This window comes from Etheostoma spectabile, chromosome 6 (genome assembly GCF_008692095.1).
Source record: "Etheostoma spectabile isolate EspeVRDwgs_2016 chromosome 6, UIUC_Espe_1.0, whole genome shotgun sequence".
In the NCBI taxonomy this organism is placed as follows: Eukaryota; Metazoa; Chordata; class Actinopteri; order Perciformes; family Percidae; genus Etheostoma; species Etheostoma spectabile.
The window spans coordinates 27,304,631-27,325,510 of NC_045738.1; the positions used below are offsets into that span (position 1 = coordinate 27,304,631).

The 20,880-nt window shown below is 40.9% G+C and overlaps 1 protein-coding gene across 9 annotated transcripts in view; it reads left to right on the forward strand.

Annotated features, from left to right (window-relative positions):
• LOC116690507 (anoctamin-1) overlaps positions 1–19,247 on the forward strand; it is a 148,247-nt gene extending 129,000 nt beyond the window's left edge. For all 9 annotated transcript variants that reach the window (XM_032517519.1, XM_032517514.1, XM_032517513.1 and 6 more), the window contains 7 exons: positions 45–145; positions 1,325–1,467; positions 6,739–6,891; positions 8,177–8,229; positions 9,675–9,859; positions 10,828–10,933; positions 14,706–19,247. In XM_032517519.1, the coding sequence (XP_032373410.1) occupies positions 45–145; positions 1,325–1,467; positions 6,739–6,891; positions 8,177–8,229; positions 9,675–9,859; positions 10,828–10,933; positions 14,706–14,948 (984 nt within the window). In that variant the 3' untranslated portion in view covers positions 14,949–19,247. The remainder of the gene's footprint in view (positions 1–44; positions 146–1,324; positions 1,468–6,738; positions 6,892–8,176; positions 8,230–9,674; positions 9,860–10,827; positions 10,934–14,705) is intronic.
• Positions 19,248–20,880: the final 1,633 nt, after the last annotated feature.

Below are 20,880 nucleotides of genomic sequence, written 5' to 3' on the forward strand. Positions count from 1 at the left end.
CTCTCTCTCTGTCTCTCTCTCTCTCTCTCTCTCTCTCCCTCCAGTGTGCCCATGCAGGCTGCCTCATGGAGCTGTGCATTCAGCTGTGCATCACCATGCTGGGCAAGCAGCTCATCCAGAACAACCTGTTTGAGATTGGAATACCGTGAGTGCAGAACATACACTTCCCATGACACTAACACACATTTGGCTGAACCGCAGCATTGATCATAATACGTGGGTTCAGCAAGCCAGAGAACAAATTATGCACACCCACTAAGTTGTACTTGCGACCGAGATGAATCATTTAAATGCATGTGTTTTTTAGACACACTTCCGTGGGAACTAGACAACACCTTGCCAAACTCCGTCACATGGCAATTTTATTTGTCTTGCTTACTGCTTACCGGACTCCGTAATGGAAATGTGTAGGTTTGTTGTACTTTATGTACCGTTCAGCACATGGTTGACCAGAAGCACAGTTCTAAACTGTGTCACAGTCCCAGCAGGGTCAATGGCTAGTACATGTTCAACTTTCACCAGCCATTCTACAGATTACCATTTTTGGCTGGTGATTGAATCAAATCTACCAGCCACGTGCATTACCAGCCTTTGGCTGGTGGATGGTGCTTTTTTTTTTTAGTCCGACAATGAAACGTATCTAAATGAATGTATCACCAATGCACCACCAATAATTTTATGAGGAGAGGACACATTGAAGCATTTGAAGAATATATAATGTAGCACCCCAAAATGACTTTAAAACAAATGTAATAAATGTAAAATGTGTAAATTAAATGTTATGTATGTATTGTCTGTACTGAAGGAAAAAAATCAAGGACAAAAAAACACTAAAATTACAAAAAACATTTAGGCTACTGGGGAACATTAGATGTATTTAGACAACCAAGGAGATGTAATCATGTCATGCGCTAAAATACATCGCAGCATTTCATTGCTAACAGAGCATTAGTAAAATGCGCTCATACTATACTATTAGACACACACAGTGAAGCGCAGCAGCACGCAGACATGCAGAAGATTTAAAATATAAATATTACTGTGCAAATCTGCCATCATAACAGCGATACGCCAAGGTAAAAACGCGCATGGCTTTTAAAGAGAATGGGAGATGACGCTCTGATTGGTTTATTGCATGTTACGCCCAAAACACACCTATGTATCAATGAAGATACTAAGTACAACCCTTTTGAAGTGTCCACCGTCAAATTGGCAAAAGTGGATTTGAAAACGTCCTATATAGTTTAGAGCTAATTCGGCGCTTCAGGTCGTGCACTTACATCGTTAATGTGTAATTTCCATACTCGACTGTTGGTATGTTCAGGAAGCTGAAGAAGCTGCTCCGGAGGAAGAGGTCTGACTTGGACTCAAAGCAAGAGGAGGAGCTGAACAGGTCTCTGCATCGCCACGAGAAAGACCACATACTGGGTCCCTTCGTCGGCCTCAGCCCTGAGTACATGGAGATGAGTGAGTCTACACTACATACACACTGCTGCTCTTTGGCTTTTCTTTGGTCTGTACAGGTCATGTAGACTTTTGGCTTTAGTTATTTCACCGCCTGCCTGAACATGTAAAACAACTACATTTTATTGTCCCCAAAACATATTCATTGGATTTTTTCTTTACAGAACGAACATTATTGAACCCCCCTCCAAACCCCGTAATAAAACATTCTCAGCCCAAATAACGAATTTCACAAACAAAATATATATTCATGGGCACCTCGGTAGCTCACCTGGTGCAGTGGCGTTCATGTAGAGAAGCTTGGTCCTCAGCGCGGCGGCCGCGGGTTTGGCTCCGACCTGCGTCCCTTTGCTGCACGCTGTGACCCCTGTCTTTCCCCTGTCAAGTCTAAGCTGTCCTGTCAAAAAATAAAGGCCTAAAATGCCTATATACGATATAATTTACACACACACACACACACTATAAGCATAAAAAATAAGTTAATAATAATTAAAAGTAAATAGATTGTATATATAAGTAAATCAGTCCTCCTATGTTCCCCTACATTTACCATTATTTGGTTTGCTGTAGTACAGATACATTGATAAAACCCGACTTTGTGGAAAATCACAGTTATCTAGTCGCAGGCCTTTCATGAATTGCAGAAAAGATCCACATCTCTCTAAAATCCTCAACCCTTTGCCTATAATTAAGTAAGTAAGTTTTTCCAAAGCCAGTCTTTAGTTTTATCCTTGTTGATGCTGCCCTTCCTCGTCAGCAGGCCCACCAGCCACTGTGGCAGATGGATTTTAAAACCCAGTAGCCAAACAGGCTTATTACCAGCCAGTTTGTTTTGCCCCTTAAAGAGGAAAACCGGGAAATGCTCGAGCATCGTTGTTGAACTTGTTAAAGTGAATATGTGTAACTTTTAAATGTTTCTTAAACTGTGTAATGTTCCATCTGACGGTCTTAAATGACTTGTAACCGCAAACAAAGTCACAAAATGATTCGCGGCAGCTAGAAGCGCTACAGAGAACACATTCTGATGGGTCACAGACTTTGGCTGAATGCTGGAAAATCCTGTGTTAGTGAATATTTAGTTTTGCCAGACCATCCACAAACCGTGGAGTGAGGAAGGTCTGACACAACAATCTGGGATGGAAGATGAAAATGCTCTGGTTTATTAACATTTCTTTAAAGGTCCCATAACATGGTGCTCTTTGGATGCTTTTCTATAGACCTTAGTAGTCCCCTAATACTGTATCTGAAGTCTCTTTTATATAGACCTTAGTGGTCCCCTAATACTGTATCTGAAGTCTCTTTTATATAGACCTTAGTGGTCCCCTAATACTGTATCTGAAGTCTCTTTTATATAGATCTTAGTGGTCCCCTAATACTGTATCTGAAGTCTCTTTTATATAGATCTTAGTGGTCCCCTAATACTGTATCTGAAGTCTCTTTTATATAGACCTTAGTGGTCCCCTAATACTGTATCTGAAGTCTCTTTTATATAGATCTTAGTGGTCCCCTAATACTGTATTCTCTATACTATAGTCTATCCTTGGTGCAGAATTTCAGCCACTAGAGCCAGTCCCACAATGAGCTTTCCTTAGTATGTGCCATTTCTGAGTCTGTAGCTTTTGAGGAGGAGAGGGGGGGGGGGGGGGGGGGGGGGGGGGGGGGGGGGGGGGGGGGGGCAAGGTGGAGGCTGGGGGTGTGGCCTTGACCAACTGCCACCTTGCTCGTTTAAAAGACGTGATGTCTCTCTCTCATGGGTGGGCCAAATTCTCTGGGTGGGCAAACCAGAGAAAGGGGAGGTAGCCTTTTCCCTCATGACCTCAGAAGGGGCAAGATTCCAGATCAGCCCATCTGAGCTTAAATTTTCTCGAAGACAGAGCAAGATACCCAGGGCTCGATTTACACCTATCACCATTTCTTACCCCTGGGGGACCACAGGCAGGCTGGGGGAACTCATATTAATGTTAAAAAACCTCGTAAAGTGAAATTTTCATGCCATCGGAACTTTTAAACCAATCACAATAGTCATGGGCGGTGCAAAGCTCCGCACTGAGCCACTGTAAAATAGTCGTGCAACAGAAAACTCTAGTCCAGATAGTCTAGCTAGCTGTCTGGATTTACCATGCAGAGATCTGAGGAGTAGTTAAACATAGTCCTCAGAAATCTAGTTTAAAATTCTAACACAAAGGAAACGGACATTGGAGAAAAGACATGCATCCGGCGGAATATCCTGCAGCACAGGAGCAATCCCGGAAGTGGAAAGTCAAGGATGTAGACTTGTGAATGTCCAGCCAGGTAAAGGATGGCAGGCAATTTTTTTTTTTATGTAGGCCTAATTGTATTTTAATTTTATTTGAGAAGTTATCTGTTGTAGTAATGGCTAATATGGCTAGTTATGCGGGATTGTAAATGATTAAAAATCGTCCCAGAATTGGCCCTCAGGTATGTAATATATCTATTTCATTCATAAAATAACTTAACATTGCGGTATGTGGTTGTAAGAAAGTAGCCAACATTAAATTACGTCCCCTTCCATTTAGCACGGACATTTTGTTCCTTTTAGTCTGTGTTTGAGTTGGCTTACTCTTTTCTTTTCCCTGGTCCCCCTGTTGGAGATGGTAAGTCCCTTAGGGGTGGACTTTGGACTTTTTCACTTTGTAAACCTTGTTTCAGGCTGTCTTTTCACCCCAGTAATGGGCTGTCACATCAGCTTGAATCCAAGGAAATGGCGGACGTGGCTGAAATGTGCAACAGCAGTGGCAAAAACAACTAATAACAAAGCTAATGGCAAAATTCCCTCGCTTCTGGTACATGGTCGGGTCTTAATTTCAGGCCCCGCTCCTCAGTAATGCAGTCCATTTCCAGCTTGCCTGAATGTCCTGATCTCTTCTGTTGGAGCGGTGTCTTCTACCCTGATTCAAAGTAGATCCTTGAGAAACGCTCTGTGTTAATATCAATACCCTAACCTGTGCAGAACTCATTATGTCAGGGCAAAACTAACATGCATATAGGCTGCGAGCACTCTTAAGAAAATCCCTTAAATGCTCTGCGTCTACACCATGTGCCAACAAACCCTCTCCTGTTTCTTTGCTCCTGCTTCATGTCAGACCTTACAAATTGCAAATGTCAGCCCCTTTCCAGCACAATGTGTTCGCTTCAGTGAGCAAACTAGCAAAAACATTCCCCTGAGCTGACATACAAACTAATGGCCATGTTGAGGTGCACTTTGTTGAAAAGGAAATCCAATTTCATGGCACACGGACGTGATGTGAAACCTTGATTAGATCATGCTTCATGTGCTACAGAGATTTCTGTGCATGTCTTTATACTGTATGTGTGTCAAATGAAGATAAATAGATTTAAACGTCCGAGTTAGTGGCTATTGTGGTCGTGTAATTTCTCTTTTTGGATCATTATTATTAAGCAATTCCATGCATCCTATGAGGAAAGGCGATGCAATCAAAACACTGAACATTGTGCATAATATAGTGTGTGTAAGGTAATCCAACAATGACAAAGCCCTGCTCCCACATTCTTCTTTAGACAGAGCTGCAAGACACAACAAATCGCTTCTCAAAAGACTCAGCATTGATTGTAGTAATTGCCACAGAGGTCAGTCAGGTGTAACAAACAGTGGTCCCCGTGCGTAGTGATGTATAGTGATGGCCAAATGAAGCCTCGTGAAGCTTTGTGATTCATTTCCTTCATTTTCCGACCCCACTACATGGGGCTGTTTTCAGTAGAGATGTCCAAATGAAGCTTTGTGAAGCATTGTCTTTATTTCCTGAGCCCAGTAGATGGCGCTCTCTGTTCAACAAAGGGTTGGAAGCCCACTGAATTTTCTTTGAACCAATGGCGCCAACTAGTTGCGTCCCCAAATGCAAGTAATGGTTCATGAAGCTTCATTTGACCATCACAGTATATTACCATAATAATCATTTAACCTTCTAAACTGATGATTATTGACTCCCGTTTGCATTATTTCAGCCAGTAATAGATAGTAACAAAATGATCATGAATATGAATATGTCATGGATAATAGATCTTAAAGCTACACTCTATACACTCAATATATTTATATTAACAATGGATCAAACATGAAATCCAACCAACGGTGCAGACAACTCAGTGGACAAACTGTGTGTTAGCTGCATAAGATTAGATGAGATTAGATTAGATAATACTTTATTCATCCCACAGTGGTGAAATTCCCTCGTTACAGCAGCAGCAGTTTCCTACAGTGTCCTCGTGTGAGGAGGGCCCAAAAAGATGCTTGAATGAAAAGCTGTGGATGCGGGGTGGGGCCCATAGAAAATGCCCCGAATTTTGTGCTACGCCCCTGGCTGTAGGATCTTGCAACACAAATCTCCCTGAAAGTAATTAAAAGATTTAAAAAAATCTGTTTCATTTAATAGGAAATGTCCATCAGTGCCAGAGGGCATCATGTACCGGCATAACAAATGCAAGATCTCTCTCTCTGCAGTACCTATTTAATTTCTCGATTGCCTCTCCAAGGCAGAGCCTGAACAACCTCATTAGCCCACAAAACCATATCATTATGATAAGCATAGAAATTTCTGGCAGCTGGGGATTTCTCATCATAATCCTAGACACATTTCAAATGAACGCTAATGTTGCTCTGTGTTGGCTGGATGTTAACAACTTTAAAAAGGGAACACAGTCACATGTTGTATTTTAAGTTTGTTCTGCTGCTCCCGAATGACAAAATAATAATGAATGCAGCTTTCATTTCACTGAGATTTCAGCCTCTACTGCAGCAGAACTCCAATCCGCAAATCTCATCAGTAGAGCTCTAAAGGTTGCTACTCCATCCATCTGTTGTAACAGATCAGCTTTAAAGATACTCAGCTGAACATGTACATGTGAAGAAAAACACGTACAAACACTCCTTCATTCCCACTGTCATAAACATCTCAAACAAAAAGGCGTGACCCACACACCCACACAAACCATGCAACTTTGCACACACACTGTAATTCGTAAAGGTCCCATGACATGGTGCTCTTTGAATGCTTTTATATAGACCTTAGTGGTCCCCTAATACTGTATCTGAAGTCTCTTTTATATAGACCTTAGTGGCCCCCTAATACTGTATCTGAGGTCTTTTTCCCAAAATTCTGCCAGTCCCTCATTGAGCTTTCCTTAGTATGTGCCATTTCTGAGTCTATTATTTTTATGATCTATTGTATGTTAACTGACCGAGTTTGTTTTTGTATTGTATGTTCTGCTAACTTCTTCTGTCGTCTGTGTCTTCAGTCATCCAGTTTGGGATGGTGACTCTGTTTGTGGCGTCCTTCCCTCTGGCTCCGCTCTTCGCTCTGCTGAACAACATCATCGAGATTCGCCTGGATGCCAAGAAGTTTGTTATGGAGCTGCGCAGGCCGATTGCAGCCAAAGCCAAAGACATTGGTAGGTGTCCACCACTCCAACTGAAATAATATTTCAGCTACATCACCTTCATTAGGATAAAAAATCTAAAAGAAAAGCATGTGCAAGAAGAAGAGATATGCAATCGGTTTTGATAGCTTCACTTTGCTCGACGTGGGCTCTCCATATTTGAGATGTAAATAATAATAATAAGAAGGAGAAATGGAATTTATATAGCACTTTTCACAGACTCAAAGTTGCTAAAGGACACACGGTAATTTAAGGACTTTCAATGCAGTGATTCTTGGACTTCAGACCATCTTTAAATGTACCAAACATTGAGTACATTTTACATAATTACTAACACATACTCATAATAACCTTTGTATCTAACTTTTTAATAAAAAGTTAAAAAGTACTTCACAAAAAAGCCTTCTTTTGACTGACCGTACCGCCAAATAACACTTTTTCTGCTTCACCAGTTCCACTATCACTTTCTCCCAGCCTACTGCATTGAACGGTCCACGTACGTGAACACCTTCCCGTGATCAGTGGCGGCTTCATTACATCTATGAAATCCAAGAATAAAAGTTACAGTTCAAAACAGCAGCAATTGGCTCTCGGTTAGCTCATATACGGAGTTGGGTTGGGAACCTGAAGGTTGCTGGTTCAAGTCCCCGTACGGACCAAAGTACGGAGTGTGGATTTGAAGCTGGAGAGATGCCACTTCACCTCCTGAGCACTGCCAAGGTGCCCTTGAGCAAGGCACCATAACCCCCCCAACCGCTCAGGGCGCTGGTCCAGCTGGCAGCCCACTCACTCTCACATCTCTCTATTTGTGCATGAATAGGTCCTGAGCATGTGTGTGTATTTCAGGCCTGTGTGTAGGGATTTCTGACAAACAGAGTGTAAATTGTAATTTCCCCACTGGGGATCAATAAACAGTATAAATTATTATCCTTTTTAAATGATATAGAAGTTTTACATAGAGGTTTACTCTTCCACACAGAGGCTCAGGGTTCTGAATCCGACCTGCGGCAACTTCCGGCATGTCTTCCCACTCTCTCTTCCCCTTCATATCTAAGCTGTCCTAATGATTAAAGGTGGACATGCCCCAAATAATAATGGCGTGTGTACGTAAAAAAATCAGTCTCAGAACCAAATAGAAATGGATTCAAACCACAACTAACTGGAGCGTTCCTATTACTCTACACACAGTTCAGTCTTTCCAAAAAACTGCGCTTGTCCCATCTAGTGGTGACTGGCGGTCACTGACCCTACTGTATACAGTGTTGACTTGTGGACATGTCCCTGTGTCCTGCTGCAGGTATCTGGTACAACCTGTTGAGAGGCCTCAGCAAGGTAGCAGTCATCGTTAACGTAAGTCTTGTATCTATCCAGTCTCTAATATACGGTGGCCAACAGGGGCAAATGCCCTGCCACTTAACTCTTGTGTTGTCCTCCCGGGTCAAAAAGGGACAAAATTGTCAAATTTCAGACTTTTATTTTAGTTTTCACTAACACCACCTTACTACCACTAGTTTTACTCTACTTTTTGGAATCCAGGGTCAATAACCCTCATTTATATAGAATTATACCTAAAATTTGAGTTAAAAAAGCAGAAATTATGAATTATTTTGACTTATAGTTGAGATCAGAGGAACTCACAGATGGTTTTAGTCAGGAATGAAAGTGATCAACTGTATTTGGTTAGAGCGTTGTAAGGAATTAAATCAATTTTTTGTGGTAATTTGGTTAAAAAGAAACCCATATTTCAGATATAGACATTTTTTAAAGGGGTCAAATTTGACCCGAGGACAACGGGACAGTTAAGAAAACACATGCGAAAAGACAAAACACAAGCAAATTAAGAAAACATCTTCATTAATTTGACAATTCATGCATAGCATTTAGCAAACGTGCTGCAAATACACAACACAACAAAATACATATATAACGCACTGCAAATATAGAAACGTTTTTTGTGCTTTTCTTTTTGCATCGTTTCTATATTTGCAGTGTGTTTAAGTATATGGATGTGTTGTGTGTATTTGTGTCAATGCTGCGCGTGTGTTGTGAAATTAATGAAGTTGTTTTCTTAATTTGCTTGTGTTTTCTTAAGTTGCAGGGCATTTGCCCCATGCCGGCCACCGTACTAACACATGAAAATGTCAGTGTCAGATCTGTACAGTCTATAGTGTCACCTTATGGAGTGCTTTGATTCTGTACATCTAGAAATCAGAAAGGAGTCTTATGCAGACCTTACACCAAACTTTTCAAGCGGACTCTTTCCACAGACTTCCCAATATCGGAATGAAATCAGGAGAGTCTTGGCTAGATTTGGGATGTGCTCCCGTCGTCTCAATCGTTTGGTGTAAGGTGGTCATAAAACTCAGCCCGAGTCAGTCTTAAATCAGTCTGATGTTCCAACAAAATCAATTGTGTTTGATAGTATCGTAAGTTTTAAGTCTCGGTAGTGAAAAGCACTTGCAATTTTATCTCATCACTGACCCCCTCTCATGTGCGATTCTTATTTATTTATGTATGCATTTATTTAAATGTTGTGCCCAATGGGATGTCTTGTTTTGTTTTAATTGTCTTTCACTGATAGAAGAGCTCTCCAAATTTTGAAAAGACCAAAGTCTGATACATCTCACGTCTAAAGACAATCTGTCATTGTAGTAAGATGTTAGCCTTTACTGTTTTTGTACATGGCAACAGTAGCAGTCTTGTCAGAGTCTTCTAGTGTATAGTAGGCATTAGTTTACCCTGGTCTGTTGATTTCATGAAGACACTGAGCCGATACGCAGTTCTCTGTCCCGCAGGCCTTTGTCATCTCCTTCACCTCCGACTTCATCCCAAGGCTGGTCTACCAGTACATGTTCAGCGTTGACGGCACCATGCACGGCTTCATTAATCACACTCTGTCTTACTTCAACGTCAGTGACTTCCAGCCGGGCACAGACCCTCTGCAGCCAATGCACCTGGGCTACAGGGTAGAAATATGCAGGTAAGGATTCACTTTACAGCTGGCTGCACTTAGTTCTGCTGGTGTGCTTGACAATCATTGATTCATTTTTAAATCATAGCTGTCGATCAATTTAAAATATTTAATTGCGATCAATCGCAAATTTTTCTCTTTTTTCTTATCTGTTCAAGATGTACTTTAAAAGGGGATATTTTTCAAGTTTGTAGTGGGTTTTGAGACTACTCCATTCACAACAACAATACATGCAAATAACTTTAGTCTTGTGAAGAAAACCATCTGAAAGGGCTTTGAAACTCCGTTCAAAAGACCCTTTCATGCATCAATTTTTGCTCATGAAACTTTTTTCTGCTAGCCAGCCACGTTACTCCTGCATTGCTACTCCTGGTTTACCAAACTACAAATCACAGAATGCATGTGCGTTAATCATGGTGTTAAAAGGAATTTGCTTTAACTCCTAATCATTGCATTTAATTTGACTGCCCTATTAAAATGGATCCGTCTCGGATGCCTGGGGTATCTCACCTGGTAGAGCAGACGCCCATATATAGAGGTTTACTCCTCGATGCATCTGCTGTGGGTTCGACTCCGCCCTGCAGCCCTTTGCTGCATGTCATCCCACCCCCTCCCCTTTCATGTCCTCAGCTGTCTTATGTAAATAAAGGTCTAAAATGCCCCAAAAAATTATCTTTAAAAAACATGGATCATTCTTACTGCCAAGCTGTCAGCTGTCATAAGCCTATATTGGATGTACTGTCATTCAGTGTCATCATCTGTATTTTTACCTTTTGTGATATAGATAATCTTTATTTTTATGGGGAGTAGGTGAGAAAATGGACAAATTGTGTTAATGTTAAACTTCAATTTTCCCTACATTGATAGCTGTGTTACTCTGATTGAACATTAGGCTCTAAATCACATTCACTTTAAAGCATAAAATTAAATCTTTTAAAATGTGTTTTTAAATAAGTGGTTTGTCCTTCTGTCTCCAGGTATAAGGACTACAGAGAGCCTCCCTGGGCCAACACACCATATGAACTCTCCAAGGAGTTCTGGGTCGTTCTGGCCGCTCGGCTCGCCTTCGTTGTTGGCTTTCAGGTTCGGAACAACACACAGATATTAATATCCAAGCCAGAGATGGCAAAAGTACTCACTTCACGTACTCAAGTAGAAATACAGATAACTGTGTTAAAAAATACTCTGGTAAAAGTAGGAGTACTGATTTCACTTCTTTCCTCAAGTAAAAGTAACAAAGTAGAGGCTTGGGAATTTACTTAAAGTATAAAAGTAAAAGTAGCCTTGCAAATGACAAAGCTACCCGGTCCAGACAGATGTTACTAGAGAGCTGCTGAGGAACTTCAGTGGACATGGAGAAAAGGCTCTTTATATGCCACATATCCACATCCACACATTCTAAATGGCTGTCTGCCAATAGGCCTAAAACATATAGCTTATTTATTGTCTCCAGGACTCCAGGTTAATAAGATTATGACCGAGCAGCAAGATATGAATTCAAGTGTGATTTTGTGCGAAGTCTGTTTATATTCCTATCCAATTAGATTCAATTTGGTATTGATGACGCAAAAATAATAACTAACTCCAGTGAAATTATTTTAAACTTAGTGAGGACTAGATTAGGACTGGATTTAAAACTGATTCTGGTTTCCAACTTTGGCCTAGGTGTGTCTGTTAAAACACGTACGGAGACAACTTCTCTCTGATGCTTTATTACAATCAAGCATCAATATAAACATGGGGGGGGGGGGCTAGTTCTGCTACGGCTGTGTGTGTGGTCATAAAAGAAATAAATAACATTGTAAAGGCTACCATACACAATGCACAGGAATCATATATGCTAATAAACAATAACAATAAACCCACTATTAATTACATTATCTTAATGAGCATGGACGTTCAACAATCGCCATTACATCGCATCAACAGCCAGGTGTAACCTAGGTAACAGGTGAAGAACACAAACAAGCTAACTTTTAAATTTGCAAGAACTACAGACCAATACAACAACCGGCTTAAATGATCTGACAACATCAGTTATATGACTTACAGTTCTCAAAGAAAAGAAAAAAAGTTGCCAAAAAAATATGTAGTAAAGTAAAAATATCTGAAAAATCTACTTGAGTACATTAAAGAAGTATTTGTACTTTGTTACTTCCCATCTCTGATCCGAGCACACATACTGCACGCCTCGACATGTTTTCTTATAGGCGGGTCTCTCACTTTGCCATGCATATTTTGTGTGAACCAAGCAAACAAACGTGCAAAAATCTCATACATATTTGATGAATATTTAGCCTCTGTGGGAAATGTAAGGTCATTTATTGAGTGAAAACATGAGGAATGAGTCTGTGTCGACTTGCACGTGACTCTTTGAGAGGAACAGGCTTTCTCCTTCTCTTCCATTCATTTTTAATTTTTACGATTTGATTGATTTCACATTATTCTCCAGTATGAAATGTCCACCTGCGTTATTTGAATCAGTCCTATTTGCTATTTATCGCTCTTGCTTTAACAAAATGAAATTATGCTCAATTTACGTGGAACCACATGGATTTGTGTGTTCCTGGTGAATGTTTAAGCAATAGCTCAGGACTATGTATTGGGATTATATCTGCTTAAATGGAGGCAGCGGTAGACCAGCAACTCCTGTGTCCTGCAAGGTAAAAAAAAGAGTCTGGTGGCTTTGAATATAGCAGAGATAACAGCTTCAGTTCCCTGTTGCGAAGTGCTGTCTGACTGCACTTACAGCGGTGGAAATATTCTAAATATAGCGTACACAAGGGCTGTTTGGCCAATTTTGAACCAGCTCTGTGTCATGGCAGTGTGGCAGATGAACGTTGTGGCTTCCTTCCGTGGCAGATGCGCACAGAGCGGAGCAGCGAACACCTGAGGATCTCGGCAGACCTCCGCTGCTCAATCCCCTCCTCCATAGTTAGACCAATCAGGAGGTCCGAAGTAAATGTATCTGGAATACGCTCGCTAACTATGTTTGGCTTTCAGTTCATTACGGGGTTTTTTTCTCAAACGCAAAAAATAATGCTTGTAGAGCTCAACAGTGTCATTCTGGAAGTAAAAGTCCTGTTCATTTTCTCCATAAGGATATTTATTATCAACCATAATGTCTAAACCATCCGAGGTAGACTGACCACGAGCTGTGAGATTGTGAAACCAAGGTTCATATCGCTGTAGAAGCTAGAAGTCCGTATGATATTAAGCTTTTAAGAAAAATGTGTTGTATTTATTATGTTATGGAGAAGTACTACACCACAACCTTAGGCACAACCGTCTCTGATCGGTGGAACTCGCTGTTACCAACAGCTAGAGCTAGCTTCTGTCATTGAAGTCTACGATACGGTTTCCCAACACAGTTTTGTAACTTTACATTTTTGGGCTTTTTCGAAATGTTCTTGAATCAAATGTTTTACGGTCACCATTCATCTCGTAGCTGGTTGACTTGGCTCCAGGCTTAAAACTCTTTATAGGGACGTTGAGCTAACACAAACATCACTTCCGGGTAGATAAATAGCCGATTTGAATTGCAGATATATTAAAAATCAGCAAACTTGTTTGTTTCTTGCATCATATTCAGCTGTAATTGTAACATTATAGATATATGGATAAACACGGAAGTCTGACCGGTCTGATCTCTGCTGTGCTTCTTGTCTCTCCGGTGTAGCTCTGATAGTGTCTTTATAAAAACAAATCTAGCGTTAGGAATAGCAACATCTCACCGCCGGTGGGACTGACTGCTGGTTTGAGTTGTGTTAGTTTCTCCAGTCTGTGGCTCAACAGGTAAATTAGCTCTCCAAGCCAACGTTTGTGTATGTGTTGACATATGAAAGCATTAAACATTTTAGCATATTGTCCTCTCGGGTTAAAAAACAGACAACGATTTGACATTTTTCACTAACACCACCTTGCTACCACTAGTTTTACACTACTTTTTGGAACTCATGGTCAATAACCCTCATTTATTTAGAATTGTACCATATATTTGAGTTAAAAAAGCAGAAATTATGAATAATTGTGACTAATAGTTAAGATCAGAAGAACCTACAGACGAGTTTTGTCAGAAAAGACAGTGATCAATTTTTTTATGGTAATTTGGTTAGAAAGAAACCCATATTTCAGATATGGACATTTTTTAAAGGGGTCAAGTTTGATCCGAGGACAACAGGAGGGTTAAATGAAGTTAATGAGAGTAGATCCGGCTGTTTCTCGTCCCCGTTTGCTCAACGCCGTTAAATTGTCTGTACTGGGCGCAGGACTTTTGCGATTGGATCTATAGACTTGTCTTAATGTTACTAGGGTTTATAACGCGGCTCGTATTCGACGGCATTCTGCTGTCTGCTACTTCGTTATAACAGAGGTACTGTGGTGTTGAGTGACCGATGGAGGGTTGCATGAAAGTGCTAAGGTTACAGAGTTTACCTTGCTATGAACGCAGTGTGACTAATTTCTTTAGCAGAAGCAATATAATCATTTTTAAATTAAAAAATTCCTATTTTATTTATTTTTACATTAATACTTGGGCATTTTAGCATTTAATTGACAGTTGTAGACAGGAAAGGTGGAAAACATGCAGCAAAGGGACAGGTCGGAGTTGAACCCTGGGCCGCTGAGGTAAGGTACATGGGGTACATGGGGCGCACACCCTACCTGGTGAGCTACCCCAGCGCCCCTAAACTCCTTTTTTTAATCACCATTTTGTGTTAAATGATTTATTCGGTGAGCAACTGTGTAAGAAGCAGGATCATGTAGAGCGAGGCGGTCGTTATAGCGAATACAATCCCCTGAGATGTTCCTTACTGAGGTGTCCCCACTTGCTCTGTGTCCCCTCTGTCCTGTGCAGAACGTGGTGATGCTCATGAGTGACTTTGTGGACTGGCTGATCCCGGACATCCCCAAGGACATCAGCCTCCAGATCCACAAGGAGAAGATCCTCATGGTGGAGCTGTTCATGAAGGAGGAGCAGGGCAAAAGGCAAGCGGCGCGGGACAACCACAACCAGGACAACTGCAACTCCCCCTCATCAGCCAATCAGAGCCCGCCGCGGCCCCGCTCACGGCCAGTCTCGCACGCCAACTGCTGTTAAACCGCTACCCGCGAGAAGAAACACAGCACTGCAAACGGTCTTTTATGGAATCAGCTGCATAAAGCTAACTGGTAAAGGTTAGAGGTTAAGACATGATCAGTTTTTAATAATCAGCTAAATGTTTGGGAATATTTACAAGAATGACCTGACGGTTAAAACCAAAACTCTGACGCATTCACATCAGAATTCCTTCACCTTTTTAGAAAGTGATTGTTTACCTGTTTTTAAAAATCTTCCCATGTTAAGATGAACAATTTTACAGCAGGCCAGACTTGGTCAGCCATTAACCAAAAAAATCCAGCAAATAGTTAGACAACACCCATCACTAAACCTTATTTATTGGATGTACAGTACCGGATTTGAAGGGAACAAGCCATTAGCTTCACTTGACTCTGATCATCAATCAGGACGCCTAAGAAACCAGTGCCAGACCCCACCTGCAACCTCTCAAGATTCCTGTTGTCAAGCATCCAGTTCATACCTGCCACATTTCCCACGGGACCTGAACGCAGCGTTTGTATTCAAGACAGTGTCTGTCCAAAGGGTCCTGCTGGGAAGACTTTCCTCCTACTGGTGAAAACCCCCCCTCCTGCCATCAATGGGTAAAGCTCAGATATGCCTTTCTTTTCCCTTCTTTGCTTTTTTTTGTACAATTATTTACAAAAGCAGGAATTTATTCATGTACTTTTTTGAATATGCAACATGGTCAAGCACATGTGCTTTGGTTTTTGGAGATGAACAGCAAGGTTTTGTGCAGTGGCCTGTTGATTTGTACTATTCTCTTGGATGAGCACCATTTTGCTCATATTTTTTACATTTGTTACATTTTGAGTATGAACAAACTGCCTAACCATGCACAGTGGCATTACTCCTAAAAACATCAATAAAAATAAAGCACCGGCCACATTATCAATTACGAAGAACTGGAATTCTTAAAGCTGCCACCGACTAGATTTACAGCAAAAAACCATAAAGTGATGTCATGCTGTGGATACTTCCTGTAAATGTCCTACCAAACTCTGCTATTGAGTATAGAGATACATTTGCCAAATTTGCTATTACATCAAATCATTCTATTTCTTAAAACTGTATCAACCAAATTTATTTTATTTGTCGCTTGGGGGCAACAGACCAAGCTGAAAAAAAAAACACACAATGACATATTGAAGCCATAAAAAGACAACTGGCAAACTATTATTTACACATCCAACGCAGAGCAACGTCAGGATTCATTGTGAGTGTTTGTGGCCACCCAGTCGCGTCATTTTAGCTCAAGCAGCTAATTTATTTTTCTCAGGCTTTTTTTTTTTTAACTTGTCGTAAGCTAAACTGATTCTTTTCTCTGTCGGTTCTGTGGTGTCGAGCAGGTGTACAGTGCGGAGTGGGTTTCTCAGAGAAAACATCTACCTGCTGCTAGAAACCAGGCCGACGCAAAGACGTTTGTGTGCCGTAAAACCAAAACAATGAGCTGCAAGACGCTAAAAGGCTCTGCAGGGCTAAAGGGTTCTGTTGATAATTCTCTCACTCTGTGGGTTTGTCACTACAAGCAACACCTTTTACACTACACATTGTAATACCTATGTTTAGTGTATATTTTTTAATGATTAGCTGCTATAATTAACATGACTCAAAATGAATGCTACTCTGTGTCTGCTGGACTTGTAAATGCTTGTAAACTGTGTGCTAAAGTTCCCCATATCAACTGAGAAAGGGATGATATGTCAGTGTTGGGTTTTCAGCTCGCGTCTGCTGCCCCACAGCGGCCACAAAATCACTTAAGGCAAGTTTCAATATCTGCAAGGGAGCTCTCTGTTCACAGGAAGAGAGTCCAGCGTTCAGTCTTTTTTCCTCACTTGTTCCTTTGGTGTCTTTTGGATCATGTACAGTCCAGGGCAGAGTGCCCCCTTTACTGATGGCACCTTACAGAGTTTCACCAGACCGGATGAATGACCCTTGACAGAATTTCCCATCCGTCACTTTTGAACCACCAAATGTCGGCTTATGCAGTTTTAAAGAGCCCAGAAGATGACAAGTAAATGTATTTGTCACACTTATTAAAACCATGAATGGCATTCACGCGTTTGTCTATAGTTAGAGACGCTCAGCTGTGTTTATTCAATAATTAACGACAGGTGTGCTGATAGATTTAAGGTTATGCACTAAAATTGGAATTAAAGTAGTAATGTTTGAAGTCACATGTAGTGAGTGGTACAAGGAAGTGCATATAGAACATCAAAAAACTGCATCTTGGAACAAATGGGATTGAGGAATTTTGCCATATTAATAGCAATGTGAGCTCTTTATTTAAAAAGACTCAAAGTAGGAATTTTCAGAGTCTCGATGACTCTGGAATGGGCACCCCAGTGTTGTTGAGCGAAGCGACTGCTTTACTGACTCATACCCTGCCTTATATTCTCCCTAATCTATCGCTGGCTCATTTAAGATTTCCATTTAGCAGTTTTAAGGGGATACAGTGTATCAGTCGAACCAGAAAGGCAACACTGTTACTATACTATAATCTTGCCTTAGATTAACCAAATAAATTCACTCCGCATTTCCTTAAATTGCAACTCTTTAACAAATCAAGCACAAATAATAATAATAATAATAATACTAAGTTGTTTTTTTATTTATCAAACTGCAAAAACACATGTGGGAGTGAAGAACGTAAATGTAGGGTGGACTGAGATAAGGCTTAACAAGTACAGTCTACACTCATCCATGTGTCTAGTCCCGCCCCTTGCTGTAAATATATTCAACTCCCCCTGATTTAAAGGGGCTGTATTCGATATTCAGAACATTAAACATTAAAATAGCTCTGTATCGTCCAAGTTTCAAACCGGGGACAGTTCCGGTGCCGCCAGAATTTCCGCCGGATGTCCCTCATTTCACCTTCCTCTTTCTTTGTGTTGCCATTTTAAACTCCGGTGGATTTATGAGGACTTTGGTTACCTGGTCCTCAGATCTCTGCAGGTTAAATCCAGACAGCTAGCTAGACTATCTGTCCAATCGGAGGACTATGGTTACCTACTCCTCAGATCTCTGCAGGGTAAATCCAGACAGCTAGCTAGACTATCTGTCCAATCTGAGTTTTCTGTTGCACGACTAAAACAACTTTCGAACGTAGACACGTTCCACCAAAACAAGTTCCTTCCCGAGGCGATTTTGCAGAGGCACCGTTGCTCTGTCCGGCGCTTGGCACCGCCCAAGACGATTGGGATTGGTTTAACGAAAAGCCAATAAACCAGAGCACGTTTTGAGCACGTCTGGCAATGCGAGAATAACCTGCCGGTAAACGCGGACCTCTGGGTACTGTCATCTGCATGTACAGTATTTTCCCCTAGACTTCTATAGAAACATATTTTTGGAGTCTCCCCCTGCTGGAAATAAGATATAATTTGAGTTTAAAGCACAACATTGGGTTCACTTTTCAGACCCAGAAGCTTCGTCCATTATTTTGAGTCTGTGATTCCTTGTTTGTCGATAACAGGTCTGGTGTCAGAGTTGTGTGGAGGCAATCCCAGACCACTTTATTTTCTGAATATCCACTACAGCCCCTTTAAGCCCTCAACCCAGACTGATAGAATGTATTATAAAATGTTCTCTTGTAGTTTAAAATGTTGTAAATTTTACCTTTTTTTTTTATTTCGTAACAATGCATTTCTAAGTGCATTTAATGTATTGAAAGGGAATTATCAGCCCGCAGGGGACCACTGATCCGTGTGATGTACTTTATCTTAGTGTTTTATTTTAGAATCCCTGATCTAATGTTCTAGAAGCCATCGATGTGGACCTATGTCGCTGTGTCTGGGAAGATACCTGGGAAAACATCTTCCAGCACAGACTATAAAGACATTTGAACGCAAAAAAATGGATATGACTCGCTCTTTTGAGCAAAGACTGCACATCTTATTTCTAGCTAATCTTAATACTATTACTACTCTGTATGTAAGTAGGGTTAGTGTTGATATTCAGTGATAGATTAGGCCCTACATGCTGCCACTGGGCTGTGTGGAGCCTGTGTTAGCTATAATATTTCCTTCCTCTGAATTTCTTATAACCTGATGTCACACGTGTCCCTCCTTCCTGAGATGTCCTCCTGCCTGACTGTTGCCATGTTGAATTTGCAGCATCAATAAGCACGTTGTGACATGCTTATATCTATTCTAATTTATGTCGAAGCACATTTCACAACAGGCGTGAGTCGAAATGCATGTAGAACCTATTTGTCTGTCTCTGATAATCTGTCTTTTTTTGTTGTTGTTTAAACTCACTGTAAATAAATGAGAGATGAACAGCGTGGCGTGTGCATTTATTGGAAATTCACTTTCTTTTTGTTCGGAAACAATCGGATCACGATTGTTTTGTGGTTCATATCCAATCCACTGGTTTGACGGGGAAATGAAACGTCACACTCCGGCCACAACAACGGGACGGTTGTGGTCAGGAAGGGAATAACGCGGAAAGGAAGTCCAGCACTCGGTCTCCTGTGTTGTTTGACCTAGGGCTGCACGATTATGGCCAAAATGATAATCCTGATTATTTTGATCAAAATTTTGATCGCGATTATTCTCACGATTATTTGTTGATTTTAACCAAAACAAAATTGTATTGTCACATAGGCTATTTATAACTGCTAGAGGGAGTGTGATGGACGCTACTCACCGAGAGACGGCTGATCATTATGAACCATATCCATATAAACAGCATTGCAGCGGATGCGAGGACATTAGCGCCGGTGCGTCCTAGAGGAGCTAACAGCTAACAGACGCCAGACTTCACCGCTGTTGTCTGAAAAACAACAGATGGGCCAAAAGGTTGCGTTTACTGGCAAACTGGTAAACCTTGAGACCGACGTATGACTGACTGCTATCTGTTGAGTTTTTCTCCCGTTACTCTGTCCTCCGTGACTGTCTACATCTAGAAACTAAGCTGCGCGGTGCAGGAACAACTGATTAGTCTGACGGTAGTAGCGGTAGATGGGCTGTGCAAAAAAAAACGGAGCGTTCTATGAAATGACGCTTTGAAAAAAAATAGTCGCTCGATCACGCAAATTTGATGGTGGGAAGTCAAAATCGTGATCGCGATTAAAATGTGCAGCCCTAGTTTGACCCATCCAACCCCCCCCCCGACCGAGGCTTTTCACTATTACTCGCTACCTTTTGTGATCCCGAAATAAGCTTCCCATTGAAATACTTTACTTCAAAATTTGTAATCAACACACGAAAATAACATTAACGTGACCTATACACAGATCAATAGATTAAATAAGGTGACCGTTTCACAAACTGCCATGAGACTGGGCTGCACAAGGACATCGGCCTAAATGAAGGGGGGGGGGGAAGAAGGAGGGGTTACACCCCCCTCCGCCCCCACACACACACACACACACACACAAAATAATATAGACTGGATTCAAAGAGTTGAAATGCTGTGCCGAGCAAATATTTTTATTGGTTAGATGTGCACAATTCCTAAAAAAAAAAAAAAAAAAAAACATCCCAAAATGCGTGTAAGGTTTTGACTTACCAGAAAGTTTTGAACATTACAGCAGATTAATTAATATCAACATTTCCATAAATTAATACATTTGCATGCAGAAAAGGCACACGTTGCCGAAAAAATACAAGAATAATGGAAAATTTGATGCTCAAAATTTCCTGAGGGACGACCACTAAAGACCCGGGTTAGAATTTGTCCTAATGCCCTAATGTTGAAACAAACATTTTTTTAGTAAAAATATATTTTTTAATGTATTTGTTTACACCTCATTATTATTATTAGGGCCTGAGTGCCAACAGCGGCGAAAGCCCTATTGAAACGGAAGGAATTATAATTATTATTATTATAAGGCCTGTTCTTTCTTTCTTTTTCCCAGCAAATGAATTGCCTTTTTTTTTCCGTAACGTTCGCTGAGGGTTGCAACGCTAAT